At 47.5% G+C, this 27,303-nt stretch overlaps 2 protein-coding genes across 9 annotated transcripts in view; one reads left to right on the top strand and one right to left on the bottom strand.

Moving 5' to 3' along the window:
• The first annotated feature begins 6,678 nt into the window (after positions 1-6,678).
• UTS2 (urotensin 2) lies at positions 6,679-14,526 on the top strand. The gene is made up of 3 exons (XM_071221117.1): positions 6,679-7,133; positions 9,118-9,319; positions 13,728-14,526. Exons 1-3 carry the CDS (start codon positions 7,003-7,005, stop codon positions 14,013-14,015), a joined length of 621 nt encoding a protein of 206 aa, XP_071077218.1. The 5' UTR covers positions 6,679-7,002; the 3' UTR covers positions 14,016-14,526.
• A 1,785-nt stretch (positions 14,527-16,311) lies between these two features.
• PER3 (period circadian regulator 3) overlaps positions 16,312-27,303 on the bottom strand; it is a gene marked incomplete at its 5' end in the record, with an annotated part of 41,341 nt that continues 30,349 nt past the window's right edge. For 2 of the 8 annotated variants that reach the window (XM_053920140.1, XM_053920142.1), the window contains 7 exon segments: positions 16,312-18,899; positions 19,900-20,050; positions 20,583-20,766; positions 23,127-23,229; positions 24,560-25,188; positions 25,496-25,741; positions 26,903-27,076. In XM_053920140.1, the coding sequence (XP_053776115.1) occupies positions 18,816-18,899; positions 19,900-20,050; positions 20,583-20,766; positions 23,127-23,229; positions 24,560-25,188; positions 25,496-25,741; positions 26,903-27,076 (1,571 nt within the window). In that variant the 3' untranslated portion in view covers positions 16,312-18,815. 8 annotated transcript variants of the gene reach the window in all.

Here is a 27,303-nt window from a genome sequence, read left to right as displayed (position 1 = left end):
AGGCCTCCTCACAGCACCATTGCCCGGGCACAAACACATTGAAGCTTTTCATTTCCATTCAACTTCACGTCCAGCTCCCAGCCAGAATTAATATTCTTTAGAAGCCTCCTCTAACATCAGAACTATGGCCAAAATGCTGGCAGAAGCCCTGCAGGCCTCATTCAGGGGACATGTGAGTCATTCCCTTGACCCCCACCCCCGCCCGCCAACAAGCCTCCCGTGAAATTGGATGAACCAAATCAATAAATGGGGCTGATATTTATTAGCCATTACCCTTCCGCCTCTGCTGTCACTCGCAGGGCCTGACGCATCCCCTGGTGGATGACATCAGACCTGGAGTGTCATCCTTCCTTTCAAAGTGGCCTTCCAAGTCACAGGGAAGGAGAGGGACATCGCTGCTAGAAAAATGACACCTGAAAGAGAAGTGTTGGCCCTCACGTTCCCAAGTTCTGCAGAAAGGAGACCTTTTTAAGGGCAGTGTATGGACTTGTGTTTCAGAGTACTTTATAAAGACCTAGGCCCATTGCGCAGGGCTCTTACCACGAGGAATGTAGCCATTTTCTCGTGAGGTCACCCTGTTTCTGGGTGGTGCGGTGAGCATCCTGGGCTGCTGTCGAAAGGGATTGGTCACACACCTCCCACCTTCCCACAATGTCAGGGTCATCGAGGGATGTCAGTGTGGCAGAACAAATGGCCCAGCCAGACCTGAGTGCCCACGGCCGACCCAGTGCTGACCAGCTATGGAGAGCTGGCAGGCTTCCTGCCTCGTGCTGCCGTGAGATGCCACCTGAAGGATCTGGGGTCAGTCACCTGGGGGTGAGAGACCATGTGGAGAGGCCCGATGCCAGCCAGCACCCATCTCCAGACAGAGGTCCTCTTAGAAATCAGGGCCTCCCAGACAACCATGGGAAGCCCTCCGCCTGCTACGAACTTGTCCAAGTTGCTGATGCCCAGAATTATGAGCCAATACAGTGGGGTTGTCTTAAGCTACTAAGTTTTGGGGGTGGTTCCTCACACAGCAATAGATGACTGAGCCAATGAGCTTTGGCTGGAAAGAATAAACAGACTCAAGTGCACCAGGTTCAAGGGGTGTCCAAAAATTCATGCATTTGGCAAATAGTGTTTGAGCACCTGCCATGTGCCCGCCACTGTGCTAGTCACCCAGGGTACATCAGTGAGCGCAGTAGAGATGCCTGCCACCTCCAGAATAACCCCCAGAAACATAGTAAATAAAATGGGAAACATTTAAAATGGACTGGGAACAGGGTGGGAAATACACAGGGAAGAGAGGGCAGGTTGTGGTTTTAAACGAAGGTTTTCTGGGTAGCCCCATGAGCAGAGGCTTAAAGGAAGTGAATGAGTTAGCCATCTAGCTGTTTGGGTCACAGCATTCTAGGCTGCAGGGACAGCCAGTGCAAAGGCCCTGGGGTGGAATCATGCGTGGAGGGCAAAGGTCCGGGCTGGGAACTGATGGGGGTGAGGTGGGCGCTGGCAGGCCATAGTAAGGACTTTTCTCAGAATGAAGAGACCTTTAATTACAAACTAATATTCTAGCAACAGGCACCTACAGGATCCTGAAGTCCAAAACCCGGGTACCACGGCCAAGGAGAAATGTGAACAATGACTTGGTGCTGCTGCATGCTCCTCTCACTCAGAAACCTGCCAGGAGCAGTGCACAACCATCCCCAAGGGCACATGTGCTTCTGCCTCTGGTCTGGGGAACGGGGACCCTGCAGCAGCCTGCTGAGACCGGACAGGCAGGGTCAGGCAGGGTCAGGCACCAGGCCCTCATCTCTGCTGCACAGGTCACCGTCAGAGTGCCCCGTGCAAAGGGCAAGTCTGGTTGTGCACCCCGCCCTCTGTGATCCCACCTTTCTTTACCTACCTCTCTGGACCCTGTGTCCTCACCCAGTGGCCGCCCTCCGCCTGCCCCCTTCTCAGCAAGGCTCCTTAGAGAGTTGTTCGTTCATTGCCTCTACTTCCTTCTTTCTGTTCTTTCTTGAACCCACTCTGATCAGCCTTTCAACCTTCTAGATGCCACCAAAACTGCTCTCATTAATGTCACTAGGACCCTAGATCGCCAATGGGATCCCCCTGGTCGTTCCTCATCTGCCGCCTTCATCACAATGGATCCCTCCTAGAAACAGTCTTCATCTGCCCTCTTCCTTGGTTTTCCTCTCCTTTCCAGTGCCAGCCAAATGGGAACTGGGCTGGCTTCAGGAATTCTGAACTTGGGCCCAGGTCTGCCTAAAAAGTCGCACAAGCACTGCAGTAATGAAGGGCATGGACACAGTCCTGAGAGATTGTCCCACGTAATGAGATTGTTTGTCACTAAGAAAGTTCTTAACAGGAGTCAAGCACTTGGCAAAGTCACGTCCTATCAATTCCTCCTCATGGAGCCTCGTGCCTGAGGACAGTCAATATAAATAGTATGTTCAAAAGTTACGTGCACGTGATGAGAGGGTGAAGATGGCTGTAGAGCGCTGGCTGGTGGCTCAGTTGGTTGGAATGTTGTCCTGTACACCAAAAACTTGAGGGTTCAATCCCCAGTCAGGGTGCATACAGGAGGTAACCAATTGATGTTTCTCTCTCTCTTTTCTCTCTCTTTCCCCCTCTTCCTCTCTCTGAAATCAATAAACATATCTTTGGCTGAGAATTTTAAAAACTGATGGCAGTAGAGAAGGTGAACTTAGATCAATTTCAAAGCAAGACTAAGAAGAGGTTGTGACCTTTACACTTACCCAATGGATGCTGGCACTTTGTGGGCACAAGTTGCCCAAATATGTCCTGTTAGCTCTTTGCTTCATGACATAAAAAATTACCTCTATGTTTAAAAAGGTAATTTGCAACTGATTGAAGGGATCCCACCATCACTCAAATGTGCACCATTGGTCCGAGACAGCAACATAAAGCTGGTTCTTTCACACGGGGACCGGGGACCAGGGACCCAGGGACCGGTAGGGTGGAATGATGCCCTCAGGACATTTTGGGACAAGGTGATGCTGTCATTGATGGACTGTTGGAGGGAAGAAGCTAATTTTCTTAGAAGCTTCAGCCTTTAGTAGTAATTTAATTAGGCCATGCTGTAAAATCATCATTAATAACTGTCAGAAGCACCCCTGAGTCACCAGGGAATGACAAAGCTTGGCAGACAGCCTCAGGCATAGACAGAAGTCTGACGCCCACCGCCTCTCTCTGGACTGTCCCTGTAGGGCGCCAACAGTGCCTGAGTCTCAGCCACCTGGTTCCTCACCCGGCAGCTGACTTTCCTTCACGAGTGCTTCATACACATACACAAAGAACACACAAACACAAAGCACACACAGTCACTCTCACACACAGACACATGCACACACAGACACACATGTTATATGTATAAATAGAATTTTAAGAATTCCTCTACCTTAATACTTTTGAATTTCTAATATTATATGCCAGTTCTTGTCCAGTCACCTTTTCTTATATAGTGTCGATTTCCTTCAATGTTATTCTATGTTTCCAAGTTTTCTATAACCTTTAGCTACCACTTTCATGGTTACTGAAATTACATAAGCTCTATAAGCTACTAACTTATACACTGATTGGGGCCATTTAGGCCAAAAGTGGGTGCCGGTAGGTCGAATCATGACTCATGGATGTGTCTTGTTTGAAATACACAGTACTTTGTTGTAGCTGTTGTTTTTACTTTGAACTAGTTGCCAAGAGAATCCATGTATGACCCTTAACATTCAGATTTCTCCCATTCCAGCTGGGCATCAAGTCAGAGTCACAGCAGCCTGTCTTTAAAGCCAGTATCTGCTCTCTACTTTGCTGCAGTCCCCACCACTCCCTATTGTCATTCACCAGGCCTGCCTTCCTCATTTACATCCTCCCCTCGTGATTGCTGCAGGCATTTGAGTTTGCAACCTGTCTTCCCACTATAGATAAGGCTGCAGGTAATGTCCTTGGGTAATTTTTTTGCTTCTGTTATTTCTTTAGGGGATATATTTTGAAGGCAGGCTTGCCCGGTATACTTTGGCTTCAGCTGTATTATACTCCATTTGGGGTGTCTGTTGGGGCCACGGCCTTCTCTTTTGCAGAGAGCTGCCTGCCCTTTTGCAGGGGAGTCAGCAAAAGCCTCACTGAGCTGGACCACGGAGACCCTCTCTCCTAGGAGTTTGCAAATTGGATTTAAGGCAAAAGTGATGTGTCTGAGCTGATTGCTTAAATTTTGGCAGTGGGGCATATATATGTTTGGCCAAGTAGATGTGGGGAAAGAAGGAAGGAAAACCAGGTCTTGCCAAGAGAAGAATGTGATATATATGGACAGAGAGATGGTAGGGCAAGAAACCATGGAGAGACAGACAGACGGACAGAGGAGAGAGGGGAGGAGAGAGAGAGGCAAGCTAAGTGGGGAGTCAGGTCACGTAAGGCGGAGGTCTGCACAGTTCCTCAGGTTCTGGAAGCTATCTGGTGTCTTTCCGATATGTTTTATTTTCTTAAGCTGGTTTCAGTCGGCCACAATCCGCCCTCAGGTTCTGGAGGGCCACTGTCTGTCCTCGTGGTTGCAGCTTGTCCCCCACAGGGCTGCTGGCACACTAGGAGCTGAGGTGTCTGCTGAGTGGAGGAGTCTGAAGACGACCCCTGCCGTCCCAGCAGACACATGGGTGTGTGGAACTGCCCACATGGCCCTCTCGAGGCCACCACTCCACGCTGCTACCCCAGCGTCTGTGCTGGGCGGGTCCCAGCCTGCCAGCCACTGCAGGCTCTGGCTGGGCAGCTGGGATGCCTCCATTCTCGCTCCTCCACCTCCCCTGGCCGTTCCGCCTCGATTTTCTCTGCGGGATCCTCAGAACATATGTTCCCCACTTCATCTGGGTCTCTGCTCGAAGGCTCCTTTCCCAGCGGCCTCCCGCCCACCTCGTCTAAAGCAACACCTTCCCTGACCAGCTGCCTCGTGGCACGGTCTCCAGAAAGTCGTTCAGACTAGCTGGGGGTGGGGGCTGTAAGGAGAGAGTAGTGTTGGAAGAAGTAAAGACTGAAATCAGGAGCCAGTGGAGATTAAAAAAGTCAACTTTATTCAGGTATCACGTACATACAGTAACATGCATCGTGTTCAGTGTAGAGTGTAATGGGTTTTCATCAAGATAGAAGACATTGTCATAACCCCAGGAAGTTCCCTTGTCTCCCCACAGTCACCCCTCTGCCCCCGACAGACTCTCTGACACTCTGCATTCGTCTCGCCTGTCCTAGAACATCACTGAAACAGAAGCAGGTCCCACATCCTCTTCTGGGTCTGGCTTACTTTGCCTAGCAGGTAGTTTTGCGTTTACCAGTGGTTCCTTTGCATGGCCAGGCAGAACTCCACAGAACAGTTCAGCACCACTCAGCTATTCACCTGCTGATGGGTGTTGGGGTTGCTTCCAGTTTACACTAGTATGAGTAAAGCTGTTGTGAACATTTGTGTGCAAGTGTGTGTTGGACGGACGTTTGCATTTCACTTGGTGTGTACCTAAAAAGGGATTTCTGGGCCCTGCAGGTTAGTGTGCGTCTATCTTTGTACGAAAGTGTCCAGCTCTTTCCCAGAGCGTGCGCGTGCTGGGTGAGGCCCCACCCTGTGCACGAGGGACCCCCCACCCCTGCACCTCCGTCAGCACTTATTGCCTGTCAGGCTTGCAGCTGCGGCTGTGAGACGGTGCGCCGTAGCATCTGCTGTGCTCTCCGTGTGCATCTCTCTCATGAATGATGTGGGGTATTTTTTTAACATCCTCATTAACTACTTGTACACCTTCTCTTGTGAAGCAACTGTTCAAACCTTTTGTTCATTCTTTTAATTAGGTTGTTGGCTTATTGAGATTTTTTTAAAAAAAAATATCTTGGAGAGAGGTCTTTTAGTCAGGCATGTGTTTTATGAATAGTTCTCACAGTAGTGCTGGTCTTTTCATTTTCTTAACAGTGCCTTTCAAAGAGCAGATGTTTTTAATTCTGATAAAATCTAATGTATCTGTGGTTGGTTTTTTTTTTTTCTGACATGGTTGGTCTCCTAAGAAATGTTTGCTTACCCAAAGGTTGTGAGTGTGTTCATGTTTTTTGGCTGGCAATTCTGTAATTTTAACTTTTCTGTTCAGGTCAATATGGGTTTTGAGCATAGAACTGATATGATCTGACTTATGTGCTAAAAGTGTCTGTGTGCTGTGCTGAGTGGAGGCTGCTGCAGCATAAGGCTGCCTGGAGGGCTTTCAGGAGGAGGCTGCTGTCCCGATCTGGGCTTCCATCGGGCTGGGCACTGGCCCAGAGCAGCGAAAGTCTAGAACTTCCAGCAAGGCTTTCAGGCTTGCTCTCCGTCCTCGTTGCTGAATCCTACCCAGCTTTAAGGGAAGTCCCTGCCCTGCTCTGAAGACCCAGGTACTGGGTGGTTCTAGCTGAGGCCACGAGCACGCCTGAACCCAGCCCTTGGCCTGGGTGTTTGCTGTGCGTCTTACCATAGCATCACTATTTTAAGTAATGGGTTTCAGTTTTAATCCACATTGTCGCTCTTCAGGCACGGCAGCCCCGAGCACAGCGTGGCGGTTCACTATGCACTCACGAAAGGGAAAAAAAGGAAACCCAACACGTTTTGTGAGACGCTCTGTGTCTCTTGGGCTGGGACTCACAAATCCACGTCTCTGTCTTGGCCACTTCAATTATGCTCGAATCTTTCATTTAACTTGTGATTCATTGCTCTAAGTCACTCCTCTTGCCAGATTTATAAACTTAACTGTTCTTTCTTTATAATATCTACTTTATACACTAGGCAACAAACCAGTGAATTTATTGCCTATGAGTTGTTACCTTGAAAAATTACATCAATGCAAAGTGATTGCCTTTTGGCCTCCACAGCCAATAAATCGATTTGATTTTTTGGGAGGGGATGGTATGAGGTCATCGGGATAATATATATAGTCGCTGATCACAGACTGAGAGGAGCAAACTGAAAGTTCTGGACAACGGAAGCCAGGAAGGAAGGCTCTGTGGCTGTCAGTCATGTATAAGCTGGCCTCCTGCTGTCTGCTTCTCGTGGGATGCTTGAACTCTCTCTTCTCCCTGCCCGTCCCTGACTCCAGGGACGGGCCCCTGCAGTTCCCGGGTAAGATGAATTTTCTTCCCTTCCATTAGTCTTGAAAGAGCCTTCAAGCGGGGGTCTTAAATGCAATGTCATAGAGAAGAACGGGAATTCTTGCTTAAATGGCGTCGTCACTAGTCCCGGCTATGAAAAGGTAAGGGGCGGGGTCTCACAGCACATTTCGGATTCGGTGATGGAGACAGTTTTTCTCTCTCCCACATGTAAGAGAAGGAGGGTGGCAGAATTGCTTATTTCATGTCACTTCTAGGATTCAAACTCTTGGTTTCGGTCAGCTTTTCGATTTTAAAATCTGAACTAAATTAAAAGCATTACTTTAGTTTTTATTTTAAATGGTTTGAATGTAGAAGTTGGTATTTCCAATTGTAGGTTTAAAATATTTAAATGTTATCTTCTGTTACTTTAAGTTAAAAAGTAATCATCGGACATGTGTTCTGTGGAACAAAGGTGTATAGTAAAAATTTTAAAAGTGACCAGCTGGAGCTAGGGTGTCCCGATGCCCCGGCACACTTACCTTTTCCTTTGCTGTATGCTGCGTTCAGCTCAAGGCTAAGTTGAATTTTCAAAGAACGTATCAGTCAAGCACACACACATTTTGCTATTATCTCTTAATTTAGTTTAAGAAATGAAAAAGTTGATGCTTAGGTATTAGGTTCCATAAGCATTTTTAACTGGATTTGATCTTATCTTTAACTTTGGATATTTTTGGACATTTTTTTAAATAAAGGGGAAAAAGCTCTTCTAAACCATTGATTTTGTAATTTCTAGCCTCTAAACTTCCTGCCGAGCAGTTTTCTGATCGCTGGCAGCCCTGTTAGTCATCTCTGCTCTGTCCCTCAACTCCCGGTGTCCCCGAGCTCGGACATGCAGCCCCTGCAAGGGCCAGACCGAGCACGAACTTGACTGGCCCTCTCCCATCTAAAAAAGACCAGTGGAAAACACAAGGTGAAGTCAGGAATAAATATTCAGATATTACTGTCTTCAAAAATCTGCATGTCATTATTATGATTTCAACAGAAATAGATGACATAATTATTAAAAAATATATAAATAAATAGATAAAAACCTAGGTGAAATGAGTATAGTATCTCACTCAAATTCTAAGCCGGTGGCATCTTACTTTGGCGTCTTGGCCTGAATTTTTTCCTCATATTTGTTTCTCCATAAATGATGCTTCATGATGTAAACACTTCTATGTGGCCAGGTTTCATAGATGTTCATTAATGTTCTTCAGGAACGCCGTGCATGTCTTTGTAACGCCCGTCTCAGACGCCTCTGTGAGGGCTTGCGCCCCGTCGGCCCGCGAGGGCTGCGGCTGAGGGCCTGCCAGCCTCACGCGTGCGGGCGCCGTCAGAGCCCTGGAGCCTCCAGGCTCGACTAGCAGCACCGGCCGCGGGAGCCACCCCGGCCCAGCCCCCACCCTACACACGCTCCCTGTGTGTCGTACATACCTTACGTACCATACATGTCACATGCCTTCCGTTGACCAAGTTTCACACTGGAAATGCTACCATCGAGTTCTTTAAAGAGTATGTTAAAGCTGCCCCTTGTCTGGTAACCACTGCGTCTCACTCTCGAAGGCCGGAGAGAAGTGACGCCTTCTTACCTGCTTCACAGGGAGAACAAGATCTTGTCTTGCAGAAAACGAGTCCTTTCCTTTCCTCTCCCATTTTACCACCGGAACCTCCAAAAGCAAGAGGCAGCAGCAGATGAATAGACTGAGGAACAGTCACTTTTAAAACTGGACACGTTTTTAACTGATCCTGAGGCTTAGCTTGACCCTCTGAGTCAGGCAGCGGGCAGGTCAGCAGGTCACACAGGAGGCAGGGTCCGAATTAGGTCCTTTCCTCTAGGTCCACTGTCCTTTTCTGTTAAAATACCACTAATGGCAAATCACCAACTGAGCATTTGATGTTTTTCTAGTATTATCTCCCTGTCCTTGGTATCCCCGCCGCCACCCCGCCAAATACAATAGGGAACAGAAGGGACTAACTCAAGAACGAACTGTGTCACTAACACTCGTCACTACTCTGCACAGCACAAGATGGAGGAAGACTGACTCTGGACGAGGGGGACAGAGCGTCCCTTCTGCACGGGCTGCTGGAGGTGTTTGGTGCAGAGACAGGAGATGGCCTCAGGAAGACAGGTAAAGGGATTCTGGTGGGTAGAGGCTGTCTGATTTTGTGGCTCCTGGATTTACTCTGTAGTCTCACCTCTCAGGTGAGGGGAAGCCCTGCTGTGGAACGTAAGGATGAGCTAATAAAATAAGTTAATCACCCGACACTCGCCCCTCCTGGCAGGAGGCCTCCCCTTCTTTTTTCTTTTCCCAGCCACTGCTTGCAAGCATCCTGCTGAAACTGGCGCCTCAGGGGGTTCTTTTTCTGCATGGGCTTTTCTTTGGGCAGGGGAAGGAGAAGGGTATTATGCCAGTTTCTATTAAGTGCAGTTTTAAACGCTGGTTTCCCATGTACTAAAACCTTAAACAAAGTACTTAATCTTTCTGTACCTCAGTGTCTTTGTCAGCAAACAGGAACGGTAAAGGTACCTACCTCACAGGGTTACGGTGACGAATCAATGAGAAAATGCAGGTAAAAGGTCCAGCACAGCCACGCACAAAGTAACGGGCAAGTGTCTGCTTTTGCTCCAGGCAAACCTCGGAGACACCTCGGGTTCAGGCCCAGACGCTGCAACGAAGCAGACGTTGCAATAAAGCAAGTCGTGCAATAAAATGAAATTTTTGCTTTTCCAGTGCATCTAAAAGTTATGTTTACACAATACTGTATTCTGTTGAGTGTGCAAATGATGTACATAGCTTACTTAAAAAACATTTCATTACTAAAAAGTGCCGGCTTCCATGTGAGCCTTCAGCAAGTCAAACATCTTTGCTGGTGGAGAGTTGATATTGATGGCTGCTGACTGATCAGGGTGGTGGCTGTTGGAGGCTGACGTGGCTGTGGCAATTTCCTTTAAAAAAGACGATGAAATTTGATGCATCGGGTGACTCCCCCTTTCACGAACAATTTCTCTGTAGCACGTGATGCTGTTTGATAACATTTTATCCACAGCAGAATGTCTCTGAAAATTGGGGTCAGTCCACTCAAAACCTACCGCTGCTTTATCAACTAAGTTTATGTCATATTCTAAATCCTTTGTTGTCATCTCAACCATCTTCACAGCATCCTCACCAAGAATCAAGTCCATCTCAAGAAACCACTTTCTTTGCTCATCCACAAGAAGCAACTTTTCATTCATTAAAGTTTTACATAAGATTACAGCAATCCAGTCACATTTTCCAACTCCTGTTCTAATTCTGGTTCTCTGGCTATTCCCACCATATTTGCAGTTACTTCCTCCACAGAAGTCTTGAACCCCTCAAAGTCACCCATGAGGGTTGGAACCAACTTCTTTCAAACTCCTGTTCACGTTGATATTCTTCTGACCTCTTTCCATGAAGCGCAAATGTTCTTAATGGCATCTAGAATGAGGAATCCTTTCCAGACAGTTTTCAAATGACTGCCCTGATCCATCGGAGGAATCACTATCTACAGCAGCTAGAGCCTTACAAAATGTATTTCTCAAATAACGAGACCTGAGAGTCGAAATGACTCATTGATCCACGGGCTGCAGAGTGGGTGTTGGGTCAGCAGTCATGAAAAAGACCTAAGTCTCTCTGTCTGTCTCCATCAGAGCTCTTGGGTGAGCAGGTGCACTGTCAGTGAGCAGTCATATTCTGAAAGGAATCTTTTCCTGAGCAGAAAAAGTGGGCTTCAACTAGTCCGCAAACCATGTAGTGAACAGATGTGCAGTCATCCAGGCTTTGTTTTCCATTTACAGAGCACAGGCAGAGGAGACTGGGCATAATTCTTAAGGGCCCTAGGATTTTCCGACGGTAAATGAGCACTGGCTTTAGCTTCAAGTCACCAGTTAATTAGCCCCTAACAAGTGAGTCAGCCCGTCCTCTGAAGTCAGGCATTGCCTTTTCCTCTCTGGCTATGAAGGTCTTAGATGGCGTCTTCTTCCGATCCAAGGCTGTTTCTTCTGCATCGAACACCTGTTGTTTAGTGTAGCCACCTTCATGAATCATCGTAGCCAGAATTCTGGATGACTTGTTGCTGCTTCATCTTGCACTTGGATGTTATGGAGAAGGCTTCCCTCCTTAAACGTCATGAACCAACCTCAGCCATCTTCAGACTTTTCGTCACCAGCTTCCTCACCTCTGACAGCCATCACAGAATTGAAGAGAGTTACGAGCTTGTTCTGGATTAGGCGATGGCTTAAGGGAATGATGTGGCTGGTGTGATCTTCTATCCAGACTACTAAAACTCTCCAAATCAGCAATGAAGCTGTTTTGCTTTCTTATCATTCATGTGTTTACTGGAATATCACTTTTAAGTTCCCTCAAGAGCCTTCCCTTTGCATTCACAACTTGGCTAACTTTGGTGCAAGAGGCCTATGTTTTGGCCTATCTCAGCTTTCAACATGCCTGCCTCACTAAACTTCATCATTTCTAGTTTTTAGTTTAAAGTAGGAGACTTATGACTTCCTTTCAGCTGAATCCTTAGAGGCCACTAGAGTTATTAATTAGCCTAATTTAATACTGTTGTGTCTCGGGGAATGAGGAGGTCCAAGAAGAGGGGGGAAACACAGGCTGGTTGGTGGAGCTGTCAGAACACAAACAACATTTAAGTCACCATCTTATGTGGGTGGGGTTTGGGGCTTTCCCAAACAATTACAAAGGCGACATCAGAGATCACTGCTCACAGATCACCATAACCAATATAACAATGATGGAGAACTTTGGAATATTGGGAGAATGACCAAAATGGGACACAAAGACATGAAGTGAGCAAATGCTGCTGGGAAAATAATGCCAATCGCTAGACTTGCTCAACGCAGGGTGGCCACAAACCTTCAACTTTTAAAAAATGCAAGGTTGGTCAAGTGCAACAAAGCAAAGCCCAATAAAACAAGGCCTGCGTGCATTTCCCCCCGACTGTACTTCTCTAAGCACGGATGCAAATGCCTGGGGCTTTCTGGGGGAAAAAATGGAGGCTCTCAATAGACATTGTTGAATAGAGGAGTTCAGTTTATTACAAAATGTTTTTGACAAACTACTGAGCTGGTACGTTGTTGAGGAAAACGCAGCACCCTTTGTGAGCTCTGCAGGTAAGAACAAGGGTGCCGCTTACCAGCCTTCAGGTAAATGCCACCGCAGTGCAACAAAAGGAAGACCAGAAACCAGCCACAATTTAGTGACATACTAGTTGGTGCATTTTGAATAAACCAAGCACGAAGTAGAAACAATAGATCTGATGATGAATGACGATGAAAACAAAATACTGTTTTCCAGATCCCGACACCGACATGTTTAACCCAAGAGGGATTACAAGAAAGGTAAGTGACTGTGAGTTAGGTTAAAAAACGTGAGCATTCCGCACCTTGACTTCAGAGATCCTAAGTTTACAAACTAGACAAGCGATCCTGGTAGAAACCACACCTTAAAATAACTGGCCAGTCATTATTTCAAAGCATTAATTTTTCCAAATTTTGACTCATATACAATGTGAAGGCAAGAGAAACCGATCCAGTGCTTGTTTTGGAATAATTATTATAAAAGATAAGGTCCCTGCCCTGGAGAGTTTGGTGACCCGTCACCTCTTGCTTCTTACTCACCACCTCTGCACGGGGGTCATGGACCCGCTGTACTGGGGGAAGAGGCTGAGCCTCAGACCCACCCCTACCACCCCAGGAATCCCAACCTGCAGCTTACCGGGGTGCCCGGGGACTGTTTCAAAGTGCAGTTTGAAAGGCCCGGCAGTGTAACCTCCAAGAGGAAGGACAGGCTCAGACCCTGGAGGTGGAGCATGCGCAGGAGCAAGCAGAACAGGAAGTTATTTTGGGTGAAGCGAGAAGGTTGTTGCGGGGAATGATGGATGCTATTGAATGGTTAGAAATGAGGCACAATTAGTGGAGGACTTTGAATGCTGAAAGAAAAACATGTATTTGATCATTACCCCCCCAAACCCTAACTTGGGGTTTTTTTGGGTACACCAACCCCACAAGCCAGGCTACGGCCGGAGCCCTGTTCCAGCTCCTCCTGTCCTGGCTGTTCTCCATGCACAGGAGTGCAAGGAAGCCTCAGGAAATCATAAAATTAGCTTATTAAACTTTAAACCAAGCATTTCCCAAACAGTTTCATTAGAAGCATATTTTCTGGTGTAGTTCCCATAATATCCTTGCAAAAATATACTCTGGAAGCTTCTGTGCTGGAGATGGAATACATGACCAAAGGTCCCCTGTGGGGGACACCACCCAGGAGGAGACGCTGTGGCTTCTGCATGTGACTAATTAGCAGTTATCATCCAGATGTTTATATTCTTCTCAATAGAGGGACTGTGGTTAAAGACTCTAAAATCATATTGGTGATTAGTAAGATTTGCTCATGAAATTCTAGGATTTAAAAAATAGCCCAAAACCAAGTTTCCAGGAAGTTAACTTCAAGACAAATAAAAGACCCATTTTATACAGAAGATAGCAAATGTCTAGAACTTGTTACTGACAGATTATTTAAATAGAAGTAGGTTGGCGAGCACCTAGGAAAATTCAGGGCGATTCCAGGGCTGAATAGATGGCACGGACCACCGGGCGGGCGCCCTTGGAGCCCGCACCCTGGGCTCCTAGTGCCATTAGATCCTGGAGAACCGGAGGAAGGACTGATGTCTTGACTCTAGTCCCTTTTTCCTGTGGGAGTCTGACTCCGCTGACAACCCAGCTGTTTGCGTCTGTTTGGCTTTGGTTTTTTCAGGTGTTCTCTGGACAGGGGCCCAACGTTCTACTGAATCACCTTTTGGCCAGAATCAGGAAATACAACAAACGTGGGCATCCCTCTGAATGCTTCTGGAAATACTGTGTCTGAAGTAAAACAAAGATTTCTGAGTGAGCTCCAAATCCACCGTCTTAGAAAATTGAAGATAAAAAAGCTTGATGTGAAAACAGTATAGAAGAAAAGCTTGGCAAACTATACCCTGCTCATTATTATTTGGAAAATAAATCCTTTATGTTTTACAATTATCTTTAGTGGTTATTTTACTTATAAACATATCCTAGAACATGTAATTCTGCCTTGAATCAATTTATTTTTAGAGAATTCTCTGAATATTTAAAATAACAGAAGCAAATGTCATAAAAAAGTCATAAAAGTAAAATTTAGTTAAAATAGTCAACCTGTAAATCATTTATTCTTTTAAATTGAATTTTTGGAAAAGATTTTATTTTTAGAGAGAGAAAGGGAGGGAGAAAGAGAGGGAGAGAAACATCGATGTGTGGTTGCCTCTCAGCTCCCCTACTGGGGAGCTGACCTGGCCTGCAACCCAGGCATGTGCCCTGACTGGGAACTGAACTGGCAACCCTCTGGTTCACTGGCTGGCTCTCAATCCACTGAGCCACACCAGCCAGGGCTAAATAATTTCAATAAGCTACATTATCTTAGCCCTTAAAAATGACCATGTTAAGTTCTTACCCTAAAAAAATCAGTAACTTGGAAAACCCACTCCAGTGAAGGATGTCTGAGGGCTGGGGACAGTCTGAATACCCCTTAGTGTCTGTTGGCGGGGCTTCCTGGGCTCCAACCCCCCTCCCTTGGCTAACCCAAGTGCTGAACGTGTGGAAACTTGAGTCTCTTAACACCAGACCTTATTTTATCTCAGCTCCAGTGAGCTCACGGATCACAGTTCACTTCTACCAGAAAAGTACCTTCACGACCTGTTTCTTACAGAGAGCAGGAAGCTGAGCTGGGAGTTAAGATCGTGCAGTAGAAGAAACAGCCTGTTTCTATGGTAGAAGAAACTCCCATACACACACACACATCCTATTCATCCATCTCTGTAAGTGCAGCTTATACACAGGCCGGGCAAAGGCAGGTTTACAGTGGTGAATACACGGAACAGTTTATTCTGGTATTATTACTTATTAATCACTGTACTATTTATCTTGTTATCATATCCTTACTTATGATTGGTCTTTCTCCACACGAACACTGTAAACCTACTTTTGCCCGCCCCTGTATGTAGAGAACATAGTGTGAGCTCCCAAGAGCTGCGGGGCGCTTCCAGCACAGAACTGGATTGAAATGTCGGCATCCCCACCACACTCTGCCATTTACAGCATCACCACTTTGGAGGGATCAAGGGTCAGATCTGCACCGAACTGCCACACACAATTGGCCCTGACGTTGTCAACAAACATCAGGTCTCTTACAGAGCACAGGTTTGATAAATCTCCACTGTCCTTACTGAAGATATCAAGAACAAACCTGCAGAAACAGATACTTGAAACTCAGAAGATGGACGTGTCGCCTTGGGAACGCGCTTGCATTACATGGCGTGTCTCCCTGGTGAAACTCAGCCTTTGAGCCACAGGACTATTCACATCTATGATACCAGAAGGAGTCACAGGTGGGATTCCACTGCACACAACCTAAAATCGCTCCCTTGTTTTACTGGCACGAGGCTATTTTTCCAACGGATGGGGTTCTGGAGTCCGATTGCTCGGTTCCGATTCCTGCTCCCAACGCACTCAGCCGGGGAGTCCTTGACCGAGGTCTCTGACTCCGTCTGCCAGGCATCCTTCTCCATAAAATGATAAGTCCAGCTTCCTGGGGGACTGCGAGCATCACATGAGACAGTTCCTGGGAAGCACCTAGAACAGCTCCCGCGAGAGGGGTGCACACTTCACAAACCCTGGGCTACCTTTTTCTTCTTGGCATTGTTGTCGTTTTGTTACAGAAAGGTGCAGATGATTTGAAAGGAGTACTACTTAAAAATTCCTGTTGGTCTCAGGATCTTGTTCCATATTTTGAGATTTTGTTGCTACCGGTGACACAGACATTGTGTAATGCAGGTTCACTATAGAATTTTGAAGAATGATTTTGGTAACTGACTTTCTTAAATTTGGGATTAATATTAGTATTAAAAATATGCACATATATTCAGGACCTATTAAACTCTTCAGCGCTGAGGCGAGGACTCAGTGATGGCGAATCTGGAAACACCGCGTGGCCCACACAGGCGCTCACACACTGGTGACGCCAACACCAAGTGCTTCGGGGCAGGCTGGCGTCAGTCTGAGCGCCGCTGGGCCCCTCGCCGGCTGGGTTCCCGAATGACACCAAATACACAGCCTGGGCAAAGGTTTGTCGACACAGTGCAAGAAAATTTCTCAAGTTTTACATGTACATGGTTTATTTATTGTTTTTACTTAAAAAGGCATCTAATTAAAATATTAATAACCATTAAAAACAAGTGGATTCACACAGCTAATTGTAAGTTCAGTTGAAACAAAACTTCATTTGATTAAGTTTACCTGGTGAATCATAGTAAAATTTCACCCCATTGCAAAGTGATTCCATTTACACAGTGTTCTGTTTTTCATAAATCCTGACCTCTTATCCAAGAAAATACAGCCTTTTGGGCAACATTTATGTAAACACTGAAGCCTACAATACACATTTTTATTACTATAGTCATGAATATAAAAAGTAAATGAACCCGAACAACTAAGTGGACAGTTGGGCGAAGCCCCCGTGGGGGGCGGCAGCGGCAGTGCTGAGCCTCCGCCCTTGCAGGAGGGAGCAGGAGGACGTCGCGGTCCCGCCTCTAAACACAGCACTCGTCTACTTGCCAAAGCCCCAGAATGACAGTGGTCTGAGGACTCTGCCTACAGTGAGCACCGGCTTCAAGGGAAGCCTAGGAGAGCGCGCACTCCATCCAATGTGTACTAAGGCAAAGAAGTGAGCACATTTAGATCAAACACACACCCAGAAAGAATGGAAAAGAAGAGTACGTACTGTGAGGGGACGTAAGGCTTAAAACACACATACATACACAAATGCAGAGTGATCCCCTGGCAGCTGCGCCATTTCTGATTTGCGCAAATCAAGAATTTTATCGCTACAGAAGGTCACGATGGTTCTATGGATGGACAATATCCAGGACGACTGATTTTTAAAAATCTGATCATTTTCCACCAGGGGCAAAAATAAGAAAATAGCACACGAAATACAATGAGGGCTTCGGAAATCATTGAACAATCAAGGCGGAGTAGAATATGAGAGTTCTCTATTTGTAAAGTAGGAATATTTGCTTAATATTAAAAAATTCCAAGAAATGCCATAGGTAGCATCTGAAAAAGGTTCTGACACCTTCAGACACAATTACCTTCCAGGAAACAACTACTTTCAAACGCGAATCTAAGCTACACTGAGAAGCAGCCCGGAGGTCACCATGGATAGAAAAGTCGCTTCTCCTAGTCACTCTCAGGGTGCATTTTTATAAAAAGCTATAAAACTTGGAAGGAGGAAGAAGTGTTTTCCTAAAACAAAATAAAACAACAACAAAACAGAAAAATGAGTTAGTTGGTAAAGATAAAAGTTTACTGTGACCTCTATTTTCTTCTATTTCCTCTTTCTAGAGCCACTTGGGCGCAGCCTGCACATGTCATTCCAAGTGCGAGAAGGACTCGCCACCTTCTCTAGAGAACAGGGCCTGACTAACCAGGGAACAGCCCAACCACTTCTTCACAGTCACAAGGACGGCCATGTAGGAAGCTTGGATTTAGGGGGGAGTCTGCGCCCAGCCCCGCCTGCCCTGGACTCCCCAGCTCCCACAGACCCCTTCTCACTGTGTGGCCCCTGCTGGACACTTACCCAGCCTAAGGGCAAACAAAGGCAGTGCCAGCCAGGCCTCGGGCAGGGGTGGAGACCTTCTTGGTGTACATTGGTTGAAAAGAAAGAGTTAACTATTAGTTTTGGTTTAAACACATTTAAACACAGAAGCATTAAAAACCGGTATTACTTTTTATAATCATCATTTTAAAAACAAGAACTTTAAAAAGGGAAATGCCAATGGTTGAGTTAGAGTTAGAAGCTCTTTTGTTTTCAAATGATACGTGCAAAAGCTAACTTCAGCTCCCCAAGGAATAAGCTCGTTGTCAGTGGATCGATTTTTAGGATGAGACTCCAAGGGATCGATTTTTAGGATGAGACTCCAAGTTTCCGTGGAAGGTGGAAAACCGAGGGGAGCAGCATCAGTGAGAATGAAGGCTGAGCTGCCCCGTCGGAGCCGGGCCCCCGGCACCAATGGGCAGCGCACTCTAACACCGGTGATGCCGAGTGACGTGTGTGCTGTGAGGGAACCGGGTGTCTGGTGCTGATTACGGAGGGGCCGATCACCTGTGCAGATGCGGCACAGGTTTATGGGAACTGTGATGAGAAGTGTGTGGCCTGCAGATGGGATTTCCTCACATGCTCTAACAGGGAAATGATTTACGTAACAGCAGGGCAAAATCAGTAAGGCTGAGGTTTGGTTGGGGCTCTTTTCAGCTATTTTTCTCATTAGAGTTTATTTTGGGTGACACATGAAATAAAGTTTCGCTGTACACGTACCTTCTTCAAGGCCATCCAATCTCTTTAGAAGACAGCTAAACTAGGAAAAAAGCCTACTGACAGTTTTAACACATCAGGAACAGGGAGAAGGAAAAGACTATATACAAAGTCTGCTTCGGAAAAATGATGTCTATGAAAAAGTCAAGAAGGAAAAACCTTAATATTCAACGGTAAGATCCCGGCTGTTTAAGAGTCAGGGGTGGACAGAGAGGCGCAGAGAGGCCCCACGCCCAGCAGGTCCTGCGGAGGGCGTGCTGCCAACACCTCCACAGTCACTCAACTGCTGTCTTCTGGTGGGTCCTCACCACGAGGTCCTACAGCACCAGTGACCGAATCTTTGCTTTTGCAAGTGACACAGCCCTCCGAGAAAGAACAAAAGTAGGCAGGTTATTCAAGGCGATGTCACCTGGAAAGGTTTAGAATCAGTAAAATGCTAGCCAAACAAGCCACGTCTAATTCCCCCACCTATTCCTGTTTAAGAATATCTGTTACAGCTCATCCCTTATTATTAGAAGGCAAATGACAGCACCTCCTTAAAAGCTTTTGCTTACATTCTTTTGGGGTTCATTCTTCCTATACCCTTCTACTCAAAAACCAGAAAAACAGTATTCAAAAATTAGAGACGCTTAGAGTAACCAGCCCAGCTCCTGCACTTTGGAGAGACGGTATCCGGCCATCCTCAAACAACATGTGTGGATTCCCATGCCTTGTTCAACCCACAAGTCTCATACGCCTTTTTCTGGACATCTGTCTACCTTTCTATTTGCTTGTTGTAACTTTTAACTTCACTCATCCCCTTGCATCACTGTCACAGCCATCACCCCAGAGCCGACCCTGGGCCCACCAGCAAAGGGGACCATCCCTGGACAGGATGCTTGCATCTGGGCTCAGTGTGAAGACCTCTTAGGAGTGGGAAGAACACCTGGGTCCTTAGAAACTCCTGCTACGTGCGGATGCTGCCCTGGTGTGAAGCATACATCTTGAGTTTGAGTTCTTTTCGGTCACGCACACAGATCTGAGATGCAAACCTCCTGCATCTCACACTCTGGTAGTCACGTATCAGAGCAGGTGTCTTTGCTCCTTATGGCCCCGGAATATTCCAAGTGGTGGAATCAAAAAATGCTTGCAGTCGGAAAGACCTGCACCGAAAATCTGGAGACCTGTGTAACCTTACACAAATTCTTTAGTGTCTGCGTTCCTCACTCTGTGTCTACTGGCAAAGCAGGGGAGACAACACCTAGCACAGCAGCAGCAGCTGGGAGGACTGAAATTTTCAGTGGGGTCATGCAATGCATGTTCAGGGCCCAGGACCTGCCCAGCCCCGGGAACCCCACCTGTGACAGCTTTGTGGCGTGCTTACTTGGACATCCATTTCTGGAGGGAGAGTCTGGCTCTGGACCCAAGAATGCACCCGGGCCAGCTCCTCCCTCTGTCCGGGGGAGAACCGTGGCTGCTGACGCCTCATGCCCTCCAGCTTTTCCAGGTCTTCTTTCAGGACAACTTCTGTGACTCTGAAACAAAATGGACACATGCAACTTCAACAGTCCTGGACAAGGCCCACCTAAGGAGGGCCACTCTTCGTGGTCTGGAATGTGCTTTGCATCTCGTTACCACACACGAGGTACACGTTAGAAGCAACTGCATCATCTCCCTGTGCAGCTGGTGGAGCTAGAGCTCTCCCTCTGCGGAGAAGACCCGCCCGGAGCTCTGAGGGGGCAGAGGGCTCTCCTCTGCCTGCAGTGGGAGCAAGACCCAGAGCCTAGGAGGAGGAGCCCCGCGCTTAGGTGCCGCCTGGGAAAGCGCTGCCCTTCTCGTCATCCTCTTGCCTCATGAAGGTGACAAGTTTGCTTAGCCTGGACCCACATGCGTGCGGCACTCCCGCCCCGGCCCCTGCTTTAACAAATCACTCGTTACTGGACTTCAAATGAGTGAATCTGAAAATACATTTCCCTAAGAGTATGTATAAAAACATTCAAAAATCACTTTGTATTGAGAAACCATTGAGAAACTCCTATGGAAGTGGGTCTTTGAAGGCCTTCTCACCTCTCAGGCACCTGGTAGGTCATGAGAATGCACTCGGGGGTCTCCTTTATCATCGTCCAGATGGACTCGCCCGCTAAGCTGGGAAGCGCTGCTTTCGTCTGCACACCCGGAGACTGCTGCCCGTTCCGGGTGGCTTCGGAGGAATAGTCACTGCCAGCAAAACATACGCTGCTCTCACTGGTTCCTGTCAAGAGTCAACACGACAACAAATTAGAAAACGTCCCTCAGGGACTGGTGTGCCAGGCTGGCCCTCGTTCTTCAGTGACCGTGGCCATGACCTGATGCTCGTCACCTCCCAGCATGGCTGTCAGCCAGGTAACCTCCACCTGCAGCTCCTGGATCGTTCCCAGGCTTCTTCCTCAGCCCCCTGAGCTATGCCCTCTCACAGAGCCCCTAGAATGGCTCCATCTCAGCTCCCCCTCCTAAATCACCAAGGTCTCAGCTCCCCTTTCTCACTTGCTTGTCCATTTGTTCCTCTGCAGACGCGCAGCAGTGCCCTTGCCATTCAGCTAGCAGCCCGCCATTCAGTAACACTGTCTGCAAAACCTCAGACTTCTTTCTCCCTGACTTTGTGTAACTGTCAAAACGTCAGCTCATAAAGCCAGTGATCAACTCTCTGCTTATCCAAACCCTCAAGGCCACCGCCACGGAGGAAGGCACGTAGGACTCATTCTGCAAGAAATCCATTGTCCCCAGAAGGAGCATCAGAAAGCCTGGTAATCCTGCTATAGGTCTCTATCGTTTACTATCGCATCAAATATGTGACATCCTTAGGGACAATTTTGGTAAAACATGTATGTGTGTGACCTGGACACAGAAAACTGTAAACACTGCTGACAAGAATTAAAGACCTACATAAATCAGAAACACATCATGCACGTGGATCAGACTCGACACTCACAGGGGGGCGATTCCTCCAAAAGTGGCCTGCAGAGACAGCATGACGCTAATCAAATCTGGCAGGCTTTTTTGTATTTTGTTTTGTAGAAACCAAGAACCTGATTCTACAATTTATATGCACAAAAGACCTACAATATTCAAAATTATTTGAAAAAGAAGAATAAAGTTGGAGGACTCAAGCCACCAGTGTTGAAGACTTACCTGAAAGCTACATCAGAAAAATGTGGGGTTGCCCTATCGCTAGCCATAATGATAAACAGAACAGAGGCCAGAAACAGACCCTAACATAGACGGCCGAGTTGTTTTCAACAGAGGCGCCGTGGTAACTCAGTGGGGGGAAGGAGTAACCTTTTCAATGCGTGGGGCAGGAGCCACTGGATATCTGCGTGCGAGGCAAGCACATTGATCCCTACCTCACACCGTCTGCAAAAATCAACTGAAAATGGATCCCAGCCCTAACTCTAAAAGCCAACACTGTAAAATGTCCAAGACAGAGGCCATCTCAGTGACTTCTGGGAAGATGGGAGAGACTTCTTAAAGAGGACACACAAGCACAACTTATAAAAAAGTGATCCACTAGATTTCATTAACATTAAAAAATACTTTGCTCTTTAAAATGAAGCTAAAAATAAAAGATAAAATGAAAAGGCAAGCCACACACAGGGAGGAAATTTTTGCAAAACAAATATTTGATGGAGGACTTATATCCAGAATACGTACAGACCTCTTACCACTCAATAGAAAACTAACTCCCCCAAATGGGCAAAAGACCGGAACACATATGATGGCAAGGACATTATAAGACACTCAACACCGCTGGTCAACAGGAAAATGCGAAGGGAAACCATGAGGTGTCCCTACACTCCCCCACGGGAATGGCTGAGATTAAACGACGGGCAGTCCCCCGTGTCTGGCAGGACACGCTGCAGCTGGAGCACTCACGCGCTGCTCGCAGGCATGCGAAATGGTCTAGCCACTTTGGAAAACGGCCTGGCAGTTTCTTATAAAGTTGGCCGTATACATGACCTAGCAATTTCCTCCTGGGGTATTTACCCAAGAGAAAAGAAAGCCTGTGTCCACAAAACGACTTAGACTAGAAAGTTCGTCACAGCATTGAGAGTCCCACACTGGAAGCCCAATACCCATCACCCAGTGAATAGCTAGCTACATGGTGTCGCTCTGCTCAGTGGAGAAAAGGGGCAGGCCCCTGACGAGCAGTCAGGGTGGAGCTCAGCAGCACCTTGGGTGCTGAGAGTCCCAACACAGAAGGCCGCGTGCTGGGCAACTGCATCGACGTGCACTGCAGAAAAACCACCCCTCCCGTGACACAGGGCGGGTGGGTGGAGGCCCGAGGCCAGAAGGGCAGGGCAGGGGCCAACCCCACGGTCCCAGGAGAATGTCCCTGGGGAGGGAGGCGCTCCATCTGGTGATTGTGGTGGTGGGGATTCTAGCATATTTGTCTCTCGGAAATCTTGTTTTATACACCTTAATGTGGTGCGTCTTGCTGTAAGTAAATAAACCCCAATAAAGCTTATGAAAAAACAAAAAGGAAAAGGAAAAAACATCAGTGCAGAAATGAAGCAGCCCATCCTCACAGACCTCTGGGCAGCAGAGCCTGAGGAAAGCATCATTTGGACCCCCTACCTGATGCCGCAGAGCCAGGTCCAGACGGAGACTCCTGGGGAAGGGACAGGGCGCCCGCAGTACAACGGTGGCTGCCCTTCCCGCTGTGGTCTGTGACACACTGCTAGAAAGTGAGAACACAAGAAAACAATTGTAACATGTTACAAAATAACTGGGAGAGCTTTCACTTCACAAACAGAATAAAATGCCAGGTAAAACTGAGATGCTGAACAGTGACGGCCTGTCCCCAAGAATGTGGCCCAAGTTCCTCTGTACGTAAAATTCAAGACACTGTTTTTTGAGCACTGACTACATGCTACAGGCCATACAACTGTGTGCATTAGTGTTTTTTTTTGTCATTCAGAACAGAGGCACCAAACATTTTGTACGTTCTAAGCAGTGTCCCCCATACTAGGAACACAACCGTAAACAAAACAAAGGTCCCGCTTTCCTGGAACTCACACTGCCTGTGGGTGCGGGATGAACTCTATAAGTATTATTTGTTTAATCCTCAGAATAAGCTATGAAGTATTAATCTTTCCATTTTTCAAATAGGGAAACGAAGGCAAAGATAAGTTCAATAACTTGCCTAGCTGACCCATCAGCTACCAAGTGGCAGGGCTGGTATCTGAACTCACGTCTCTTCCGCAGCCCAGGAGTTGCTCCCTGGGCTGTACTGCCGGGCCTCAAGATTTCTCGCAAGCGCACTCATGTTAGGCTTTCAAAATTAGGCACATTTTCTTGATTTGGATGTGTTAAAAAGAAAAGGGTAATTATACCTTGAAGGGAAGACTGAGAATAACTTCGTGTAAATATTCACACTCATCTTGGACCCTATTCCAAAATGTCACTTGGAAATCTGAGAATGCCTTTTTAAGTAATGGGATGAAAAGTTGAAGAAAACTGACCAAAAAAATTCTCAATTTTTGAAAATGGCACGTACAAATGTGAAACTATAAACTGCCTACTTTACTGATGAGTAAAACTGGCAAACTGACACTCTCCTACCCCACCACACACCCGCTGCCCTAGGGAGATTGCGAAATTCCTGTCTTGTTGGTATGGCTTACTCCTGTCTTTCCAGACCACAGCCTCAGTCGCAGGTAAGGAAACGCATTTCATAGACAATGAACATGGTAAGTTAATGAGTGGATATCGAACTTTAGAGGCGGATAAAACTTAGATCATACCGAAAATGTGGAAGTGCTTTGGGAAAACCACACTCAGTATCTTAAGAAACCGGGACACGGCAGATCTCTCCCCTTCCTGCCTTCAAACCAGAGCTGGAGGGCTGGGGGCCGTTCCCATGGAACCACAGTGGCTGGCACGGGGACTGTCCCGCTCCGGCGCCTGTGCGGAGCCCGGGGTGAGAACCTCCACTTCAGCAGTTTCCTCAGTCATGTGCTGAGAGCGGGTCCTTTCCCGCCTCCGCTCTGGGCGCCACTCCTCCTCACCTGCTCTGCAGATGCGCAGGACCCGGGCAGGTCCTCCTGCAGCAAGTCCAGCTGCAGCGGCGAGCTGCCCCTCGAGCTGAGAAACGGGGGCTCGTCGCTCTGGCTGTCCCAGGGCTCCCCAGCCCTCCTCTGGTCGGTGACTAGAGGTGGTGCTGCCACGTGTGGAGCCACTGCCGACACTGAGATCGGGGTTTCAGAAGGGCCTGCTGCTCCCAGGAGTGGACATGGGGAGAACGCTGGTGCCAACAGATGACAGGCGGGGGGGTCAGGCAGGAAAATGGTCACGTAAGGCAAAGGGACAGCTGGGAAAGGCAGCCTGGGCAGACAGTCCAGTGCTGTCACCGAGGCTGCGTGCTCTCTCCCCAGTGAGGTCACGGTGGGTAGAGGGACAACTGGGACGAGGTACGGGGCCTGGCCGGGAGCCACCACAGCCGGGAGCGACAGGCCGGGGGTGTGGAGAGTGGAGGCGGGGGCCGAGCACCAGGGTGGCAGGTTCTGGGCGTCTGCTCTGATGTGGGGACAGAAGGTGTCCTTAGCGCATTGGCTGTCGAGCGGCTCTCGCAGCTTCTTACGCCTGTGCTTCCCCTTCTTGCATCCAGCCGGCCGGGTCTGCCTGGACGTCGAGTCTCCTGAGAGGACAGAGAGGAGGCACACAGTGGAGACCTAACTGTAGAGGAGGGAGGCTGCCGTGTGCGGGGAGGGGCAGGGGTGACAGGGAGATTACAACACCCACTCTGTCTGCTCAGGGACAGTGAGCAGCTCTGAGAAGATGAACAAAATCCCGGGTACAAGTGATGCTGAAAATAAACTGATGTCAGCATCTGTCTGTCAGTTCCTCATCAGTTTCATTGCCCCCTACCCTCCTGATACTCACAGATGACTTACAAACTTGACAGCTATGTACAGGAATGGAATGCAGTTAAAAAACGTAATTACCTTGAACATAGGAATCTTTAGCTTTGCTTCTGCTTTCTTGCTGAAGGTAGGAGCTGTAGGGGGACGACAGGATCTTCTCCCGGAATTTGTCCACATAGTTCTGTTCTTCCTTCTGCGTGTGGGCCGACAGGACAGCCTTCGTGAGCCCCACGTGCCTGAAGTCTTCTGAGGTCAGAGGAGCCGCCTGTGTGGGGGGCGTCCCAGGCTCACAGGCGAGGGTGGTTTCCTCGGCTGGAGTCAATTCTGCTGAGGTGGAAGAAGAAAGATTTAATTTCAATTGCTAACGACTATTTGCATTTCTTTAGTTTTACCAATTTAACAACCTTTCAGTAAGTTTTATGAACATTATAACTGCCAGAATACAAAAAAGTTCATCAACCTAGCACATACGTTCTATTTTTCTGCCTGTCTTTATATTCTTTGTACATCTGTATATTCATTTTATAGAGCTGTAGTACCTGAACTTATGTATTTATTTAAATCTTGCTTTTATTGTAAATATTTTCCTATCTCCCTAAACTTTTCAAAATGTTCCTTTTTATCTTTGAGTTTATTTTTCAATCTGTAATATATTCATGTGGTTCAAAAATCAACAAGCTCTCTCTGACTCATCAGCAGCACCATCTGATCCCACAACAGTTTGTCTCTGGCTTCTCCCCACCAGCCCACAGCCCCATCAGCACTACACCCTCCCCGGAAGGGGGCGCTGTGAGGGCAGAAGGGCGGCTTCTGTGAGGACCATGGAGGGACAGGGAGAGGCACAGGGTGACAGCTCAGCCCGTGTGGATGGACATACCACAGAACCCAAAGGCAAATCAGAGCTAATCTGAAAACCTGATGTCAACACAGCTGCCACTACTTTTTCCTTCACCCACCAATTTGTGATGAGTAGTGAGTAAGTCAAAAGAATTAAAGCATTAAGGCATTAAAAAGGAATAAAAAGAAAATATGAGAGTTATTTACCAACTCATTATATTGTTAAATGAACAGAGTGGTCAAACACAAAAATTTCTCTGTGTGTGTTTCTCTGCATATATATGATGTATCCAGGCCCAACTACAAAGTCGGAAACAGACGCCTTCTCTCGAGGTCCGCCACCCGGGGGCCTGCCCGCATCAGCGGCGGCAACACAGACCGCGGGCTCGCCGCTGCAGGCCGTGCTCCAAGTGCTTCACCTGGGTCAGCTCATTTGACTGACAAGTGGCATAACTAAGAAACACAGTCTAAAACATGTGTGTATATGTAACCAATATAAGAAGACATTTCCCAAAATACTTGAACTGAATTAAAGAGAAAGTATTTGTAATTTAGCCATTATTGCTCGGCAAACGGTATCAATGACTTTTATCTCCTCACAGCGGCGTGTGTAGTGTGCAGTCTGTGTGAAGTCCAAGGTCAGTGTAGTACCTGGCTCTGGCGGTGGCACGTGGACCATGGTGCTGCTGTAACTGCACTGGCTGATGCCAGAGCCGGGGCTCAGTGCCGCCGTGGACGGGCTCCGGGGAGCGCCCCCTTTGGCACGGGCGGGCTGTCCATGAGCAGGCACTTCCGACTTAGCTGCGGCCGGGATCTGGGAACCGGCTGCGGATGGGAACAACGGACCGTGAAAAGAGTAATCCCCAGTGGGAAATTCCTGAGAGAGACCCAACAGCTCAGACACTGATAACTGACAAATGATGACCTGTGGGCGCAAAGAGGGCTATGAGGCTGAGATCGGCTGTGACTGCAATGAAAGAATTAACGCCACAAAATTAAAGAGAAACAGAGAGAAAGGGGTGGCTTTGCAGTAATTCTTTTCATCTAACAAC

The sequence above is a fragment of the Desmodus rotundus genome, chromosome 3, assembly GCF_022682495.2.
Source record: "Desmodus rotundus isolate HL8 chromosome 3, HLdesRot8A.1, whole genome shotgun sequence".
Classification (NCBI taxonomy): domain Eukaryota; kingdom Metazoa; phylum Chordata; class Mammalia; order Chiroptera; family Phyllostomidae; genus Desmodus; species Desmodus rotundus.
Note: the sequence above shows the minus strand (reverse complement) of the source record. Positions and strands in the feature narration are given on the sequence as shown.

Coding starts and splice junctions, on each gene's coding strand:
- UTS2 (XM_071221117.1), top strand. CDS start 7,003: ATGTATAAGCTGGCCTCCTGCTGTCTGCTTCTCGTGGGATGCTTGAAC. Junction 7,134..9,117: donor AATTTTCTTCCCTTCCATTA/GTCTTGAAAGAG, acceptor GTGTCACTAACA/CTCGTCACTACTCTGCACAG. Junction 9,320..13,727: donor TCTGTAGTCTCACCTCTCAG/GTGAGGGGAAGC, acceptor AGGGCTGAATAG/ATGGCACGGACCACCGGGCG.